General features: G+C 41.3%; 1 protein-coding gene across 2 annotated transcripts; it reads left to right on the plus strand.

Annotated features, from left to right (window-relative positions):
• Positions 1–518: 518 nt before the first annotated feature.
• LOC121926414 (synaptotagmin-15-like) lies at positions 519–9,671 on the plus strand. Of its 2 annotated transcripts, XM_042459387.1 has the most exons (7): positions 519–978; positions 1,884–2,026; positions 3,608–3,903; positions 4,442–4,612; positions 5,952–6,081; positions 7,097–7,276; positions 9,087–9,671. In XM_042459387.1, the coding sequence occupies exons 2-7, from the start codon at positions 1,942–1,944 to the stop codon at positions 9,221–9,223; spliced, it is 999 nt and encodes a 332-aa protein (XP_042315321.1). In that variant the 5' UTR covers positions 519–978; positions 1,884–1,941; the 3' UTR covers positions 9,224–9,671. The 2 variants fall into 2 exon arrangements, with proteins under 2 accessions (XP_042315321.1, XP_042315322.1); XM_042459388.1 differs by lacking the exon at positions 519–978 and having other exon boundaries at positions 1,881–2,026.
• The last annotated feature ends 4,882 nt before the right edge of the window (positions 9,672–14,553 follow it).

Raw genomic sequence — 14,553 nt, forward strand, 5'->3', positions numbered from 1 at the left:
TGATACCATGATCACCAAGCTCACCATCTTCTATATCAGGCAAAGTTGTTAAAATTACTCAGGAGAAGAAAAGTGACAATGTCAGAGTCATTTTCTTCCAGCATTTTTCGAGATGCTTGCTTTGGAAGGCCACCAGGTTGGTCTTGAGGGAGTGTTGATTCAGGTAAAGGTGCCACCCCTTCTTTGCCATTGAGACGAACATCTGAAACAATGCAGATCCTCTGGTGGTAGATGCATCCCCTGATATGGCTCAAACAAGTTTCAGGTCCAATGGTAGCAGTGGCGGCTGCTTGAGCAACCCCATCTGCCCCCATCCACCACCATCACACATTTTCAAAGAGTTGCCCCTATGAGAGAAAGTGAGGTCCTTAGGCGGCCCTCCAGATACAGTGCTACAATGGTACAGCCTCTTTGTAGATGACCACACAAGACTTTTAAACCACGATTACAGCAGAAAAGAAAGAAGGCTCCATTCATTCAGCCACAGGACATGAGTTAGAAGCCATAGAGGAAAGGGCTGGTCAAGAAGAACTGAATTGTATTGATGAAACAGGGTGCAAATGGAAAACCTAGATATGTAACTTTAAAAATAAAATAAAAGTACAACTCCCAGAACATCTCACCCAATAGGCAACCAACCATTTTCCAAAACTCTTCATGCTCTCACAAGGCCAAGAATGGTTCCAGAGTCCAAAGGTCTTTCCTCACATGTGAAGTATTCATGGATGTTTTGTTCATGAACATTTCATTATATCTATGTGTTTTTATGTAATCAGAACAGGTAGCAGCTGTAGTGGGAGGTGTAGTGGGAGGAATTCTTCTGCTGGTCCTTATTGGGATAGCAGTGTACCTCTTTTGGAAGAAAGTCTATCTCAAGGCATCCTATGAAGAACTTACAGAACCTGCCTCCCCTGTTCGGCAGAAGCCAGATGTTAACCTATCATCTTCTTCATCATCACCTCATCCTCCAAAGGCAAGGTAAATGGTGATTACTTCCTGTACATCTAAATCCTGGAAGAGAAGAGAACAGAACATTAGTAGGCATCTTCATGCATTACAGGAATAACTCTTTGTAGAGCTCCTATACTAACTAACCAAACATTATTAATGAACCCATTTCCAGTGAGCTGATGTTTCCACTATTGCATTCCATGGGCAGTGATTTTTATAGCTTGGCCCACCTCTGTCCACAGTGTCTCCATCTTCACCACCATCACCATGAGTACACATTTATATCCCTCTGTCAAATCCCCAAAACAGGAGTGAAGAAACTTGTGGTTCTCCAGGTGTTTTGGCCTACAGCATTAGTGTTCTTGGATAGGTTTAATGCTTTTCTTCATGATTTATCAGAGGGGTTGAGAAAATAGAGCTCTGATACTTCTTTTTGCAGCCCTGAAGACCTCAGGAGACTCCCAAAGCCCTCAGATCCCCTGGACTGAAACCAGAAAAACATGGCATTTGTGGTTCTCTTGCCCCATCCTCCACTGTTTCACAACACACACACCTCTTTAAAAATACAAAAATTAGCAATTCAGGCCAAATGTAATATCACTTCATTGGAATTGAGTGAGGGTGAGGAAGTGGAGATGTTCCCTTGCCTTTTTTGTAGTTGTCCAACCCAGTTTTATCATATTCTCTAGTGAGAAATTATGATGCATAGAGAATTTCTAGCAAACCATATGTGCCACAGTCCCAAAGCACTTTTAAGTTCCATTGATTTTAGAAAGGGGTTAATCACGTATTTAAATCTTGTCCATTTCAGTCCATATAATTTTAAAGAACTGTATTTAGCTTTGCCTGGTTTCTTTTTGAAGTATGTTTTGGCTGATTGATACCCTTTTGTTTTCTTGATCCAACTGAATGTGGTGATCATCTTTGGACAGAACAAGAAGCGTCCCTTTCATTGTTCCACCAAAATTTAATAGACAAGCCTGGGGTGAAATGATAAATGGAGAACATGTTCAGGAGGATAGTGACCTCTATGTTACCCCTGATTCTGGACCTCGATCTTCTTTCCATTCTTTAGGTAGGTTATGTTATGCAGGTGAGTAAAACTGAATGAAGTATTCAGTATACTGTCAATGAGTTGGATCCAAACGTACTCACTCATGCTTAGGATGCATTGAATTCTGTTGGACTGTATGTTGCCATGGACACTTTCATGCTATATAGTTATAGTACTACGATTCCATTTTAACTGTCATGGCTGCATCGAATGGAGTCCTGATATTTGTAGTTGGGTCACGGGTGCTAGAGGAGCTCTTTGGCTCAGAATTCTAAATACACCCACCTAGTCTGCAAATCCCAGGATTTCATAGGATATTGCCATGGCAGTAAAGTGGAATCATAGTACTGTAATTGAGTTGTGTGAAAGGGTCCCGTGACAGGCCTGGCCCATTGATTTCAGTGAGTCTGTTCTAAGCATGATTAATCTAGACCATTTATGTCTCAATGCATCATTGTACATATAAAAATGAGACCACGGTTCACTGGTACAGTGCTGCTTTGCATACAGAAACTACTAGATTCATCCCCAGTATCTCTAATTCAATAGAACGAATGAGTAATGGGAAAAGTTTTTAATGGAGACATCAGACAACTGTTGCCTATCAAAAGTAGGCTATGCTTGATCAGATAGATGAGTCTGAAAACAGAGCAATGTGTTTCCTTCTACTCTTGGTCATGGCCATCTTCCTGTCTGCACATGCTCTTGTGGGAAGATCTCCAGTAAGTATGTCTGGATTAATGCCTTAAAGCAGTGTGACCAAACTTTAGTCCTCCAGATGGTTTGGACTTCAACTCCCAGAAGTCCCAGCCAGTTAGGTGAACTGTCAGGAATGCCAGGAGCTGAAGTCCAAACTATCTGGAAGACCAGAGTTTGGGAACCACTGCCTTAAAGGAAGGGCATTTGTATATCCAGGTGTCAGGCCATCAATTCTCCTAAGCCTTGAACTAGTTTGCAATATGTTCTGCGAGTATGTTCCCACAGCTGTAAAGCCCACATGGATGGATGTATATTGTTGATCCAAAATGTAGAAAAATGTAACACTTTCCATTTGAATCCAAAGAGCTGTACCAAAAGTGCAGCTGATGGCCTTCTCTATGGACCCTAAACTCAATGTAGTTTCATAATTTGCAGGGAAGCAAGCTCACTCATGCATGTGCACATGTACATGACATGATGTCTGTCAGCTCAATCCAGGGGTGAGAAATATGTGACTCTTTATATAGATTGGACTTCATCTCCTCAAATCCAAAAACAGTATAGCCAATGGGAAAGGATTGTGGGAGCTGTAGTCCAAACCATCTGGAGGGTCAAAAGTTTCTCAACTGTTGCTTAATTTATGGCTGTTCCATTGTATGATTCCATTGCATGGTTATATATTTGAGATGTGATGTGCAGTGACACAATAGTTCTACTTTGGCCATTGAGTCCCCTGTGACTCATTGTGTGTACAAGTTTCCACTTGGTTCTGCAGTCATCAGGTTAAAAACATATATGTATGAAATATTCAGACATATTACTGTTAATGCAACAACAGCATTCAAACAAATATGGTGCACACTTTATTTAATTAATTTGGGTGATTTCTTCTTCTCTGTAAAGCTGGAGCATACCTTGTGGGAGCCATTAACCCAGAACTCTACAGGTTTCCTGAAGACAAGAGTGAGACAGACTTCCCCGAGGGGAACATTGGTCGGCTTTGGTTCTCTGTGGAATACGAGCAAGAGTCAGAAAGGCTCCTTGTCTCCTTGATCAAAGCCCGAAAGCTGCAGCCTCCCTCAAGCTCTTGCAACCTCTTGGTGAAAATCTACCTGCTGCCTGATGAGAGGCGCTACTTGCAGTCCAAGACCAAGCGGAAAAATCTTAACCCTCAATTTGATGAGAATTTTGTCTTCCAGGTAAGCTTTTGTGCAAATGGAATATTGTGTGGGCATGCTGTTGTAGCCAGGGCTAGGCCTGTTTTTATGCAGAGAGAAGAAGTGCCACAGCCAATGAAAACTGGTGGTGGTGGTGGTGGTAGGCACAAGGAACAGTGGAAAGATATCAGACAACAGAATTGTAAAATGTGCCACATGTCCAACATTATGCTTTCCACAGTAGCAAATTGCCTTTTAGTGTAGTGAGGTATGTTGTCCCATCATTTTTGTTGTACTGAGGTTTTAAGTGTCCATCTGCTTGACTACTATGGACGGGATGGTTAGGGTCACATCTTGACTTTTGACCCCCGCAGGTTCTTGAATATAAATCAGTGACTCCTGAAGTTTTAATAACAGACAGCTAAATTACATGTTTTGAACAAAATACATATAATGGAAGTCTGGTGGTTCTTTTTAATTTAATGAAAAGTCACTTTGAGAGGAGGCAGTTAAGTGCAGAGAAGTGGAAACAGGAAGATTACTTAAATTTCTTTTCACTGTTCTGCTTCTTACCATGTAGATTTCCAGTAATGCACTTCACCAAAGGACACTGAAGTTCTGTGTCTACCATGTTGACAAACAGAAGAAGCACATTCTCCTAGGACAAGTCATGTTTCCTCTGAAAAATGAAAGCTTATCTTCTGATGGAAAGGTCATTTTTTGGAGAGATTTGGAAGCAGATAACCTGGAGGTCAGTGACGAATTAAATGTTTAACTCATTTGATCAATGTCAGTGGCATGGGGACAACTCTACTTCTTCCTCTCCTCTACTATCACTTCCTTCTAATTCAGAGTTACCCTAAATGGTGTAAATTAGGTAGGTTTGCTGTAAAGCAGTACAGTACTATTCAAAGTGGTGTTCTCTGGACTGGTTCTGGTCTTCAAGCCATGGGTGAGGTACAGATCGGCCTTTTGCGCCATGCTGGCACTGATTTTAGGGTTAGGGAGCACGCAGCAACTGCGCGCTCCCTAACTCTAGTACGTGTGGGGGCTGCCATGATTGCGTGGCCCCACCCACATGTTGCACATGTCGGTGATGTCACAGCTGTGCAGCGTCCAAATGGCGCTGCACAGCTGTGACACTACCATGCTGTCCTACAGCGCTTTGGTGAGTTGCAGCTGCACAGCAAACAGGAGCTACTTCTACGTCAGTGATGGCGAACCTATGGCATGCGTGCCAGAGGTGGCACTCAAAGCCCTCTCTGTGGGCACATGTGCCATCGCCCCAGCACAGAGTTTGCCAGAATTTGTTACTAGAAACTCAGAGGGACACGGCACTTTGTAATAAATAAGTGGGTTTTGGGTTGCAGTTTGGGCACTCGGCCTCCAAAAGGTTCACCATCACTGTTCTAGGTGCTCCTTTTTTGCTGCACAGTAGTACCACACAATTTGGTTGCTGTGGTAATGCTGCACATCAAAGAGAGGCGGCCCCAGCCTGCTTTTTGCAGGTGGTATGTACCATGCCATGGTCTGCCAAATGCAGTTGGGATAATTATTTTATTTGTGATATATATATATAGAGAGAGAGAGAGAAAAGGGGGGGCAATAATCTGTAAGTTCTAAGGCTGTGGACCTCCTTTGTCCTCCCCAAACAGACTAGCACAGGACTGGGAATTGTGCAGCCTTCCAAATGTTGTCAAACTCCAACTCCCAGCAGGCTTGGGCAGCATAGCTAATAGTGATGAGTAGTGGGAAATGCTGTTCAGTAGAGCTGCTCAATTTCCAGCCAGGGATATACACCACTGGAAACCTTGCAAATATGCCTGGGGATGTATCTGTCTCTCTTTTCCTAAATCATCCTTAACCATGGTGTTGGGTATTGTTCCACATCAATATATCCGATATAGAGAGAAGTAGAGTATGTGTGAAAGATGAGACACATAGTTAGCTGCTGCTTTGGAACATCATTAGCTATGCTGAACACAGTTGTACTCTTAAAGTAATTGGAATGAAAAGAAAAACGTGTATCTTAACGTTGAGCATAGTTTTATGATGCAACCAACCAACCAAGGTTCTCCTCCTCAGCGCAGATGCCATCTGAACATGGTGACCTCCAGTTTTCTCTCAGCTACAATGGCTATCTGGGTCGTCTCACAGTCGTGGTGCTGAGAGCCAAGGGCTTGAAGTTCCAGAAAGAAAAACAAGCTGTTGATAAGTGTGGTAAGAAATTGTTTTTGTTTTCTAGCACTAATATGGACTGGAATTTTAGAAATTAACCATACAATATTTCCAGCATAATAATGTTATCTAAAGCTCATACAGAGCTGATAGATTTGTCTACATAATCATAATTTATATGCATGTTTATTCATTGGCTGTGCTGACTGTGGGATTCTGGCAGTTGAAGTTTAAAAAGGTAACACCTCTGGAAGAATCACCAGTTGAACAAATATAGGAAAACAGATGTACTGTAAATTATTTCTCAGGATAGGATCAAATGTATGCTTCAGTTCCAGAGAAATGAAAAAAAGTCACTTTGGTCCATAATTCTTCTCTCTAAAAATCTGGTTATATATTAATTCTCATGAGAAGTACAATAAAATTGGATCCCAAAACTTATGTTTAGAATTCTCCTTAGTAAATATAAATGCTGACTATTCTGTACATAGGCTCCAAATAGTCCGATATTTGATGAATAATCTATCTGTATTTGACATTATGTGGTCCTGTGTAATGTTAGTGAACATGTAACATTATTTGAGAGTTGCCACACAGTGGCAATTGCCCACACAGTTTTGGCTGGTGAGTTTCACCGTAATAGGATGGGAAATGCCTTTGGGGCTTTAGTCCAAGGTATCTTCCAAATAGGTTTAGCACCTTCGATAGCTCTTCTACAGTTTAGTCTAAAACCCAAGCAGATCCACCATCCCATGAGATGGGAACTGCTACTGGGCCATGCATGGTAGACTCCTCTAGGAAATAAGAATCCCATTTTTCTCTTCCCTTAACCATATCTATAAACAGAACAGCGATGCACAAGTCTATGCTAGGGGCAAATTTACTAAAATTCTCAAATTTCTTCACATTTAGGATTGAAACAACTTTAAAACAACAGCAACAAATATATGAGAATCCAAAATGGACAGATTTGTCTATTCAGGCACAGGAATTTGGGGTGGTTTTCCTCTGCTTCCAACTTGCTCAAGTGTTTTCCAGTGTCATCCTTTTATTCCAGGTGTCTTTGTCAAAGTCTCCCTAATGAAGCATAATCAGTTCATCAAAAGCAAAAAGACTACAGCTGTTGTGGGTTCCCCTGATCCATTGTACAATGAGACGTTCAGCTTCAAGGTTGACCAACTGGAGCTGGATACAACAAGCCTGAGCCTTTCTGTGATGCAGGAAGCTGAGGGAGAAGGTAAGAAATTGCTGGCATTTTTGGATGATCTTTCATGTTAAGCTCTGTTTTTCAGGACAGAGGTTAAAGTCATAGCATAGATACTACCTTTGCAAGATGACTACAGCTGGAAAATCTAACCATGAAACATTGTTAATCTCCCCCATACACACTATTAACATTAAATATATCCATAATTTCCCAGTATATTTTAAATATCCAATATATATGTTGTAGCTAGCTAATATGGGTACCTTAATTGAAAAGGTGCCCAAGGATTCTAGAAAATTATAGTAAGGGAGTCTTTGAGGTCATAGCATTTTGAATAATGCTAGTTGAATTCCTGTATCCTCATCCACCAAAAATGGCTTAGTATCATCATGTGAGGAGCTTGTAGACTTGCAAAATATGTTCACCAAACCCAAGCCTTCTTCAATGCCTTTAACAGCATCCTGTTACAGAGAAATGAAACAAGAGAAGCTTCTCCTTGCGTAGTGAATCTTGGCTTTCCAGATGTTTTGGTTTTCAAATCTCATAACCCCTAACCATTGGTCATGGTGGCTGGAGCTGAAGCTAGACTGGCCCTGTTCTGCTTTCCTTTTGAAGACCTCTTTGAGTGCCAGTGTGGCATAGTGCTTTAGGTGCTGGACTAGGCCTATGGAGACTAGAGTTCACATCCCTACTTGGCCATAGAAACCCACTGCGTGACTTTGGACAAGTCACACTCTCTCAGCCTCAGAGGAAGGCAAAGGCAAATCCCCTCCGAACAAATCTTGCCAATAAAACTCCATGATAGATTAGTCCCAAAACTATTTGAAGGCACACAACAACAACGTTTTTCTGCAAACAGGCATTTGATCACTAACAGGTCTTGCAAAGAGGCTTTTAATGGGGAGGGTGCTTTTTTATCCTGATAGTTATGTCTCTGAATTATTTTATACTCTTTTATATTATGGAGGGTTGTTTTCTTGCTTGTTTTATGTTCTGCCTTTCTCCTGAATGCAACTCAAATAGGTTATAATGTAAGTTTAAAACAGAATAGCTAAAACAATTTTACATGTTAGCTGATTATTATTTTTTTATAATGATGATTTTAGTTTTATCTTGTTTCAACCTTGCTGTAAGCCACCTTGATTCATTTGTTGGGAGAAAGGCTGAACATAAACGAAACAAACAATAGAAAATGAATATCTGGAGGAGCAAAGGTGAGAACTGCTGTCCCAGAGTACACATTTTGCAAAGGGCATAATGTGTTCTTTGCAAATTGGCTTCTGAGAAGAAGGCACCTCTCCTCCCTCAATACCACATAAAGAAGCCAATATGGTTGCTAGTGAAAGCTTTCATTAAGCAATGGCAACAGGCTAGATACCTCTGCTTCACCTGAAGGAAACAGGCTAGCTTAAGGTCAGAGGGCTCAGGAGGAATGGTTGGGGAGCTGCCACTATTTCTTTCCACCTTCATCTGTCACATGAATAATAGTAATAATAATGATTATTTATATCCCACCTCTCGCTACGGATCGAGGCGGGTTACAGTAATATAGTTAATACTATAAAATGAAGTGGTTGGCTCTTTCTGCCTAATGGTGGGACCAGCCCTGGCAAACCGAGAGACAGAGTGCTGTGGAGGAGGAGGACAAAGATTACTCAGAATATGAGATACAGGGAGGAAGAAAAGTGATGTGCCTTTAGTAACTTTGACCTACAGCTCACAGATTTAGGAATCGGGACCATTCACCTCCATGCTACTGTTGCATGTCCACATTGACAATTATAAAAATGTTGGCTGTAAAAAAACAAAACTTATGCGCTCCTTCTCTGCTCTTTCTTAGAAACTTATCCACTGGGTCGTGTAGTTGTTGGGCCCTTCATGTACACCAGGGGCAAAGAACTGGAACACTGGAATGAAATGATCAACAAACCCAAGGAGTTGGTGAAAAAGTGGCATGCGCTCTCTCTTAGCAGCTGAACGGTGAAGAACTTTTTTTTACAAGTGAGACTGCCTGCCTGTACACAGTGGGAATGAAGAACTTTCAACAGTGTTATCTCCAGGATCAGTTCACCAAATCTATCCTCTGTTTGGTACCTGCATTCTTCACAGAAACTCTTTGGTTTGGTAAAGACAGTTGGCAACATCCCCAGAAAACAATGGCTCTGACTGTAATCACTGGCATGGTCCAATCAACTGCAGAAAGGAATATGAATCTTAAAATTGGAGAGCTCTTAAACTAGCGCTACAGTTGCTATTGAAATTTGATATGGTTTTATCTAATCCAAGTGGCCGTATGAACTGGTAGTCAAATGTACCCTTGACAATTGACTTTATTACCCGGGATAAATAGGGCAAAACCAGGGTTTAATCAGCCCATTAAACCGTGTAAAATGCGATTTCACATTTAAGATTTTCACACAACGTCGCTATTAAAGAGGCAGTAAAGAGGCAATAAACAGCAACAAATCATTCATAGGGAAATCCTGAAAATGATTTGTTGCAGTTTATTGCCTCTTTATAGCCTCTTTAATAGTGATGTGTCTGAAAATCTTAAATGCGGTATCACATTTTGCACAGGATTACTGGCTGTTTAAACCCTCACTTTCCCCATGTGATAAAGCCAATAATCCAGTGCTGAAATCAGTGATTTTAGGTGTCTTGTGTTGGACTTTGACTCTTTGTGGTGGTTTTTAAAACACAACCAGTTTATTTCTCACTAAGCTAAAACCATACACTAGGCATGGACAGCCTGTGGCCTTCCAAATGTTGGTGGCCTACCGCTCCACTCACCCCTTACCATCAGCTATTTGAGGTAGGACAGATGGGAACTTCAGTGCAGCAACATCTGGAGGGCCTGAAGTTGCCCACCCCCAACCCTACACCTTTCTCACCTTTGAAATAACTCAGCGGCATTTCTTTTCAAAAGCTAGTGAGTGAATAAAACAAGATGAATGTAGTTAAGTCTAGCTATGTATTTAGCAGATAAGATCAGTGTTAGTATTCTTATTCATGGGAGTTAAATTAGTTACATTTTCTAAAGAATGCCCGGCTGGAATTGTGCAGCCTAAAATACGTCCAACTATTTACCTTTCTTTTTATGAAAACAACTGCCAGAAAAAAAGATGACAAAACCCCATATGATTTTCAACCATCCCATGGGTTGTCAGTGGTGGTGGTCAGTTGCAACAGTGGTGAATGAATTAACATAACAATAGCTGTACATAATCAATCCTCCATATCCATGGATCTTTAATCCATGGATTCAAGCATCTACAGCTTGAGAATATTTTAAATATATATACATTCCAAAAAGCAAACCTTGATTTTGCCATTTTATATAAGGGACACTGTTTTTCTATGCCATTGTATTTAATGGGACTTGAGAATCTACAGATTTTGGTGTTCACAGGGGCTCCTGGAACCAAACTTCACCAGGTACCAAGGGCCCGCAGTACTTCTAAGAAAGCTAATTTATTAAGTGAGTTTATAAAGATTCCCATTTGTGTCACTGGGCACTGGCAAGACTTCCATTTAATTGTATCAGCCTTCCAAGAAAAGGAAGTGGTAGTACCGCTGGCAGTCCCTGAAGACAATAACATGAGAGTCACCAAAGAACAAGGTGCACATGGGGACCTGCATTTGAACCCCTTCAGTCTGGAGGAGAAGTTGTAGCCCCTTGAGCTGTTCCATTTTCTCTAGAACAGAGCAAAGGAAGATTTAATAAGATGCCTCTTAATTTGGGTAAGTGAGGATGTTATGAAACACAGTTGGCATATTATGAAAGCCAGTTTCCGGTATAACAATACCATATTATAGTTTAGGAATTTATGTGTTATTAGACTAATTTCCTCCTGTCATGGAGATCTTTTCCATTTCTTTGTTGGTGTGCAGCAACTAGGCCAAGCTTATGGGCTGTTTCTTTTGCTTTAATGACTTAACTATGCCCTACCTAACAATGAGGGCCACACAAGCAACAGCAGCAGGTTCAAAAGACCAGTCTATGTAATTATGAGTGTGTACAATGTTTTTAAGTGAATGAAATGTGCAGGACAAAAAAAATGAAAACATTTTTCACATTTCCTAGCTGAGATCCAACCTTTTCGAAAGATAAGCTTGCACTCTTTGTTTGGTTCGCACCTAATGAGCATGCAGAGAGAGAAAAGGTCACTTAGTTTCAGCCGCTTGGTTGAATGTTAAACGTGGGGTCTTTTGTGACTGTTAAATTATACCTTAGACCAGTGATCACACTGCATGAACAGAGAACATCAGGAAATGGTTTTAGCTGAAATAAGACAGGCTTCCCACTGAAACAGGATACAGTGTTAATTAGCACAATGACTCTAACGATAAGAGCTTCCTTGGAAAAGCTCTTATTTTATTCTTGGTTTCCTCTTGCATACGTTGTCAGTCTCAAAGAGGTGCCAATAACTCTTGCCACATTGTATAGGATAGTTGGAGTTCCAGATCAGAGGTAATTATATAATCTCTAGGGTATTGGTCAGGGTGCTGTGGCCCACCAGGTGTTGCTGGACTTATCCTCCTTTAATATAGTGGCAGCGGCAGATAGGTGATGCAGTCTGTCCATATCAGGAGGGAACAGCTTTTCCACCCCACTTATAGGTGTAAAAATTATGTTACGCTGCAACCCTAAACACATTTTCCTGGAAGTAACACCCACTTAATTCAGTGAGGTTTACTTCTGAGTTGGCATGCTGAAGAATGTATTTGCCGTTCTATCTATGTCAGAGTTAGAAGTGGGCATCTGTGGCCTTACAGATGTTTTTTTGCCTGCAACTTCTACCAGTCATAGGCAGCCTAGCCAATGGTGAAGGATTATGGGAGTTGCAGTCTAAAAAATCCACCAGGGGACACACTTTGCCCACCCCAATCTATGTGCTCTTCTTCTTGACATTGCAATAGAACATGCACTTGGTTATCGTCTAAAATGGTGTTTCCATCCCATCGTTGAGACAGTTACAATTAGTCTGTAGTTTGTAATGTATTGTATATTGTCAAACTTACTGCTGTGATGACTGTGGGAAAATGTATTCCTTTGTTTTTTCCCTGTTGACAGTTCCCTTACATGCAAGTACATTTTATTATATTAAACAGTTAAAAACACCATGTTATTATTCTTTCATAGCTAGGGCACATTTTGATATTCCACACCAGTCAGTCAGTATTAGTTTACTATCTTCTTGCTGTCAGTTCCTTCTCAAAATACTTAGTTATAGTTTGGAGTAGTGGCATGCTGCTACATCTGTACAATACGTGAGACTCACATCCTTCACTGGTAGTTTACCAATGCTGCATCAAGAAGAGTATGAGGAACCCAGTCACAAAGACGTTACACAGAAAAATGCCTTGCTTACGTAGGAAACTGTTCAAGTGATGAAAGTTGCAGGCCAAATACTTAAGAGCAGCCAAGCAGTCACTTCTCTGATCAAGGTGATAAACCTTCTTTCAATCTTGTTCTGAATTGTTCCCGACATTGTGCAATATGACTCTGGAGAGCCCTCAGATATTTCACAGCAGCATGGGAGAAAGCCCTAGCTTTTGCTCATATGGACATCGAGCAAAATGGTCATTTCAGTCACAGTTACTGTTGCCAGTTCAGGATCCTTTGGCCCTATGTTTTACAGGCCAAAACCTGAGATCTAGGGACAGATCCTGATAATGTCATTAAGCTTTAATGTATTCAGTACTAACCACAGTTGCTCTCTGCTTGTCATTCAAACATACACACACACACCCCCCATATTTTTCTGTTTGGAAATCAAGGCAGAAATCTTACACAAGGTACTCTTGCCAGATCAAGGTGAAATGAGGGTATTATTCTTTCTCTCTTACTTGGGGAGATGGGGCAAGGAACATTTCAACTAGCCTACTTGCTTCATCCCCACCAATATTGCACAGGTGGAAACCTGGACATGTCTGGTCTAGAGTGTGGTCAAGATGGCCAGAGTTATTAATGAGAGTGACCACACAAGCGAGGAGACTCTACTTGTACCTATCCCCCCCTCCAGTGAATTAAGTCCAAACTACTTTTGCACTTTGAACTCAGTTTGCAGCAACTGAAGTAAGCTGAGGACAAAGGGAGAACATGGAAGGAGGGGAGAAAAACTGGGAAATTTTAAAAACAGCTGAAAAAGGGAGACGACAAATGATTAACTGGGGCTGTCATTGCCAAACTGGGCCATTTTGAGGGTATGTTGTTTCTTGCCAGAAGATGGATGCAGAGTAAACACAGGCTGAGAGCTGGCACCACAATAGGAGGGAAAGAGGAAACTAAATTAATACAGACTGTCTGGGGAATCTTTGCAACCTGCTGAAACGAATCAACTAATCCTTGCAAATTGTAGCACATTAGTGCTCTACTAACTAAGAACAGAACTGTTTCCTCTTGCCTGGAGATAAGCCTATCAGAATGAGAGAATTTGTCCCCTCACCTGCTGCCTGAAAATGATTCATGAATGCATGGTGGGGGGGGGGGGGGGGGAAGAAGAGAAAGAGAAATATGGCAGCACTTTTAATATTGATTTTTATTTAAAGGTGCTGCAACATTTCTTTTCTTCCTCTTTCCTTCCTCATTTGTATGTGCAAAAAAGTATCACAGCTACTTCTATGAAAACTACCATGAAAACTGGAGACTGCGGGCCAGACCCTGAAATCTAACAGCCCTCATTCACCGGAGGTGTATGGGTCTTTAAGTCACCTGTTGACTTAATGGTGACCACATGAATAAGGTTTTTCTTCGGCGAAGACTACTCAGAGATGGTTTTGCCAGTTCCTTCATCCTAAATATAGCCTATAGCACCTGATATTTGTTGGCAGACTCCCATGCAAGTACCAACCTGTGCTCATCCTACTTAGTTTACAAGATCAGACAGGATCTGGTGCCTTTAGGGTATTTAGGTACCTGCTGCTATATTACTGAACTCAAATGTTGGTGTGCCTATACAAGTCATCTACATGTGGGACAGTGGCAGCACAGCACAGCTGAATATAGTTGGCATGAGAAAGTAGTAAGCAGTTACTTTAGTTATTTCAGAATCTGGATTTATGGTTTCAGTAGGAGGCCCTTTATATGACAATATGTATTACTTCAGTGGTGAAGTACACAGTTAACATTCCTCTTTTGCCTTTCCACATTCCAGTATTCAAGACTAGAGACAGAGATGTGGGCTGCATGTGGCTCCCAAGGCCATGTTTTGGCCCCTGGGCTCTGGAGCCATTAACCCTCCCTTTTTGCCTAAAGTTGGCTATTTGTGCCCCCCAAAAAGAAGCTATTCCACTGTCTAATATCT

The sequence above is a fragment of the Sceloporus undulatus genome, chromosome 3, assembly GCF_019175285.1.
Source record: "Sceloporus undulatus isolate JIND9_A2432 ecotype Alabama chromosome 3, SceUnd_v1.1, whole genome shotgun sequence".
Lineage (NCBI taxonomy): Eukaryota > Metazoa > Chordata > Lepidosauria > Squamata > Phrynosomatidae > Sceloporus > Sceloporus undulatus.

Excerpts from the sequence above, each read along its gene's own strand:
- LOC121926414 (XM_042459387.1), top strand. The coding sequence starts at position 1,942 with ATGATAAATGGAGAACATGTTCAGGAGGATAGTGACCTCTATGTTACC. Across the intron at positions 2,027-3,607 it reads ATCTTCTTTCCATTCTTTAG|CTGGAGCATACCTTGTGGGA; the intron begins GTAGGTTATGTT and ends TTCTCTGTAAAG. Across the intron at positions 7,277-9,086 it reads GCAGGAAGCTGAGGGAGAAG|AAACTTATCCACTGGGTCGT; the intron begins GTAAGAAATTGC and ends GCTCTTTCTTAG.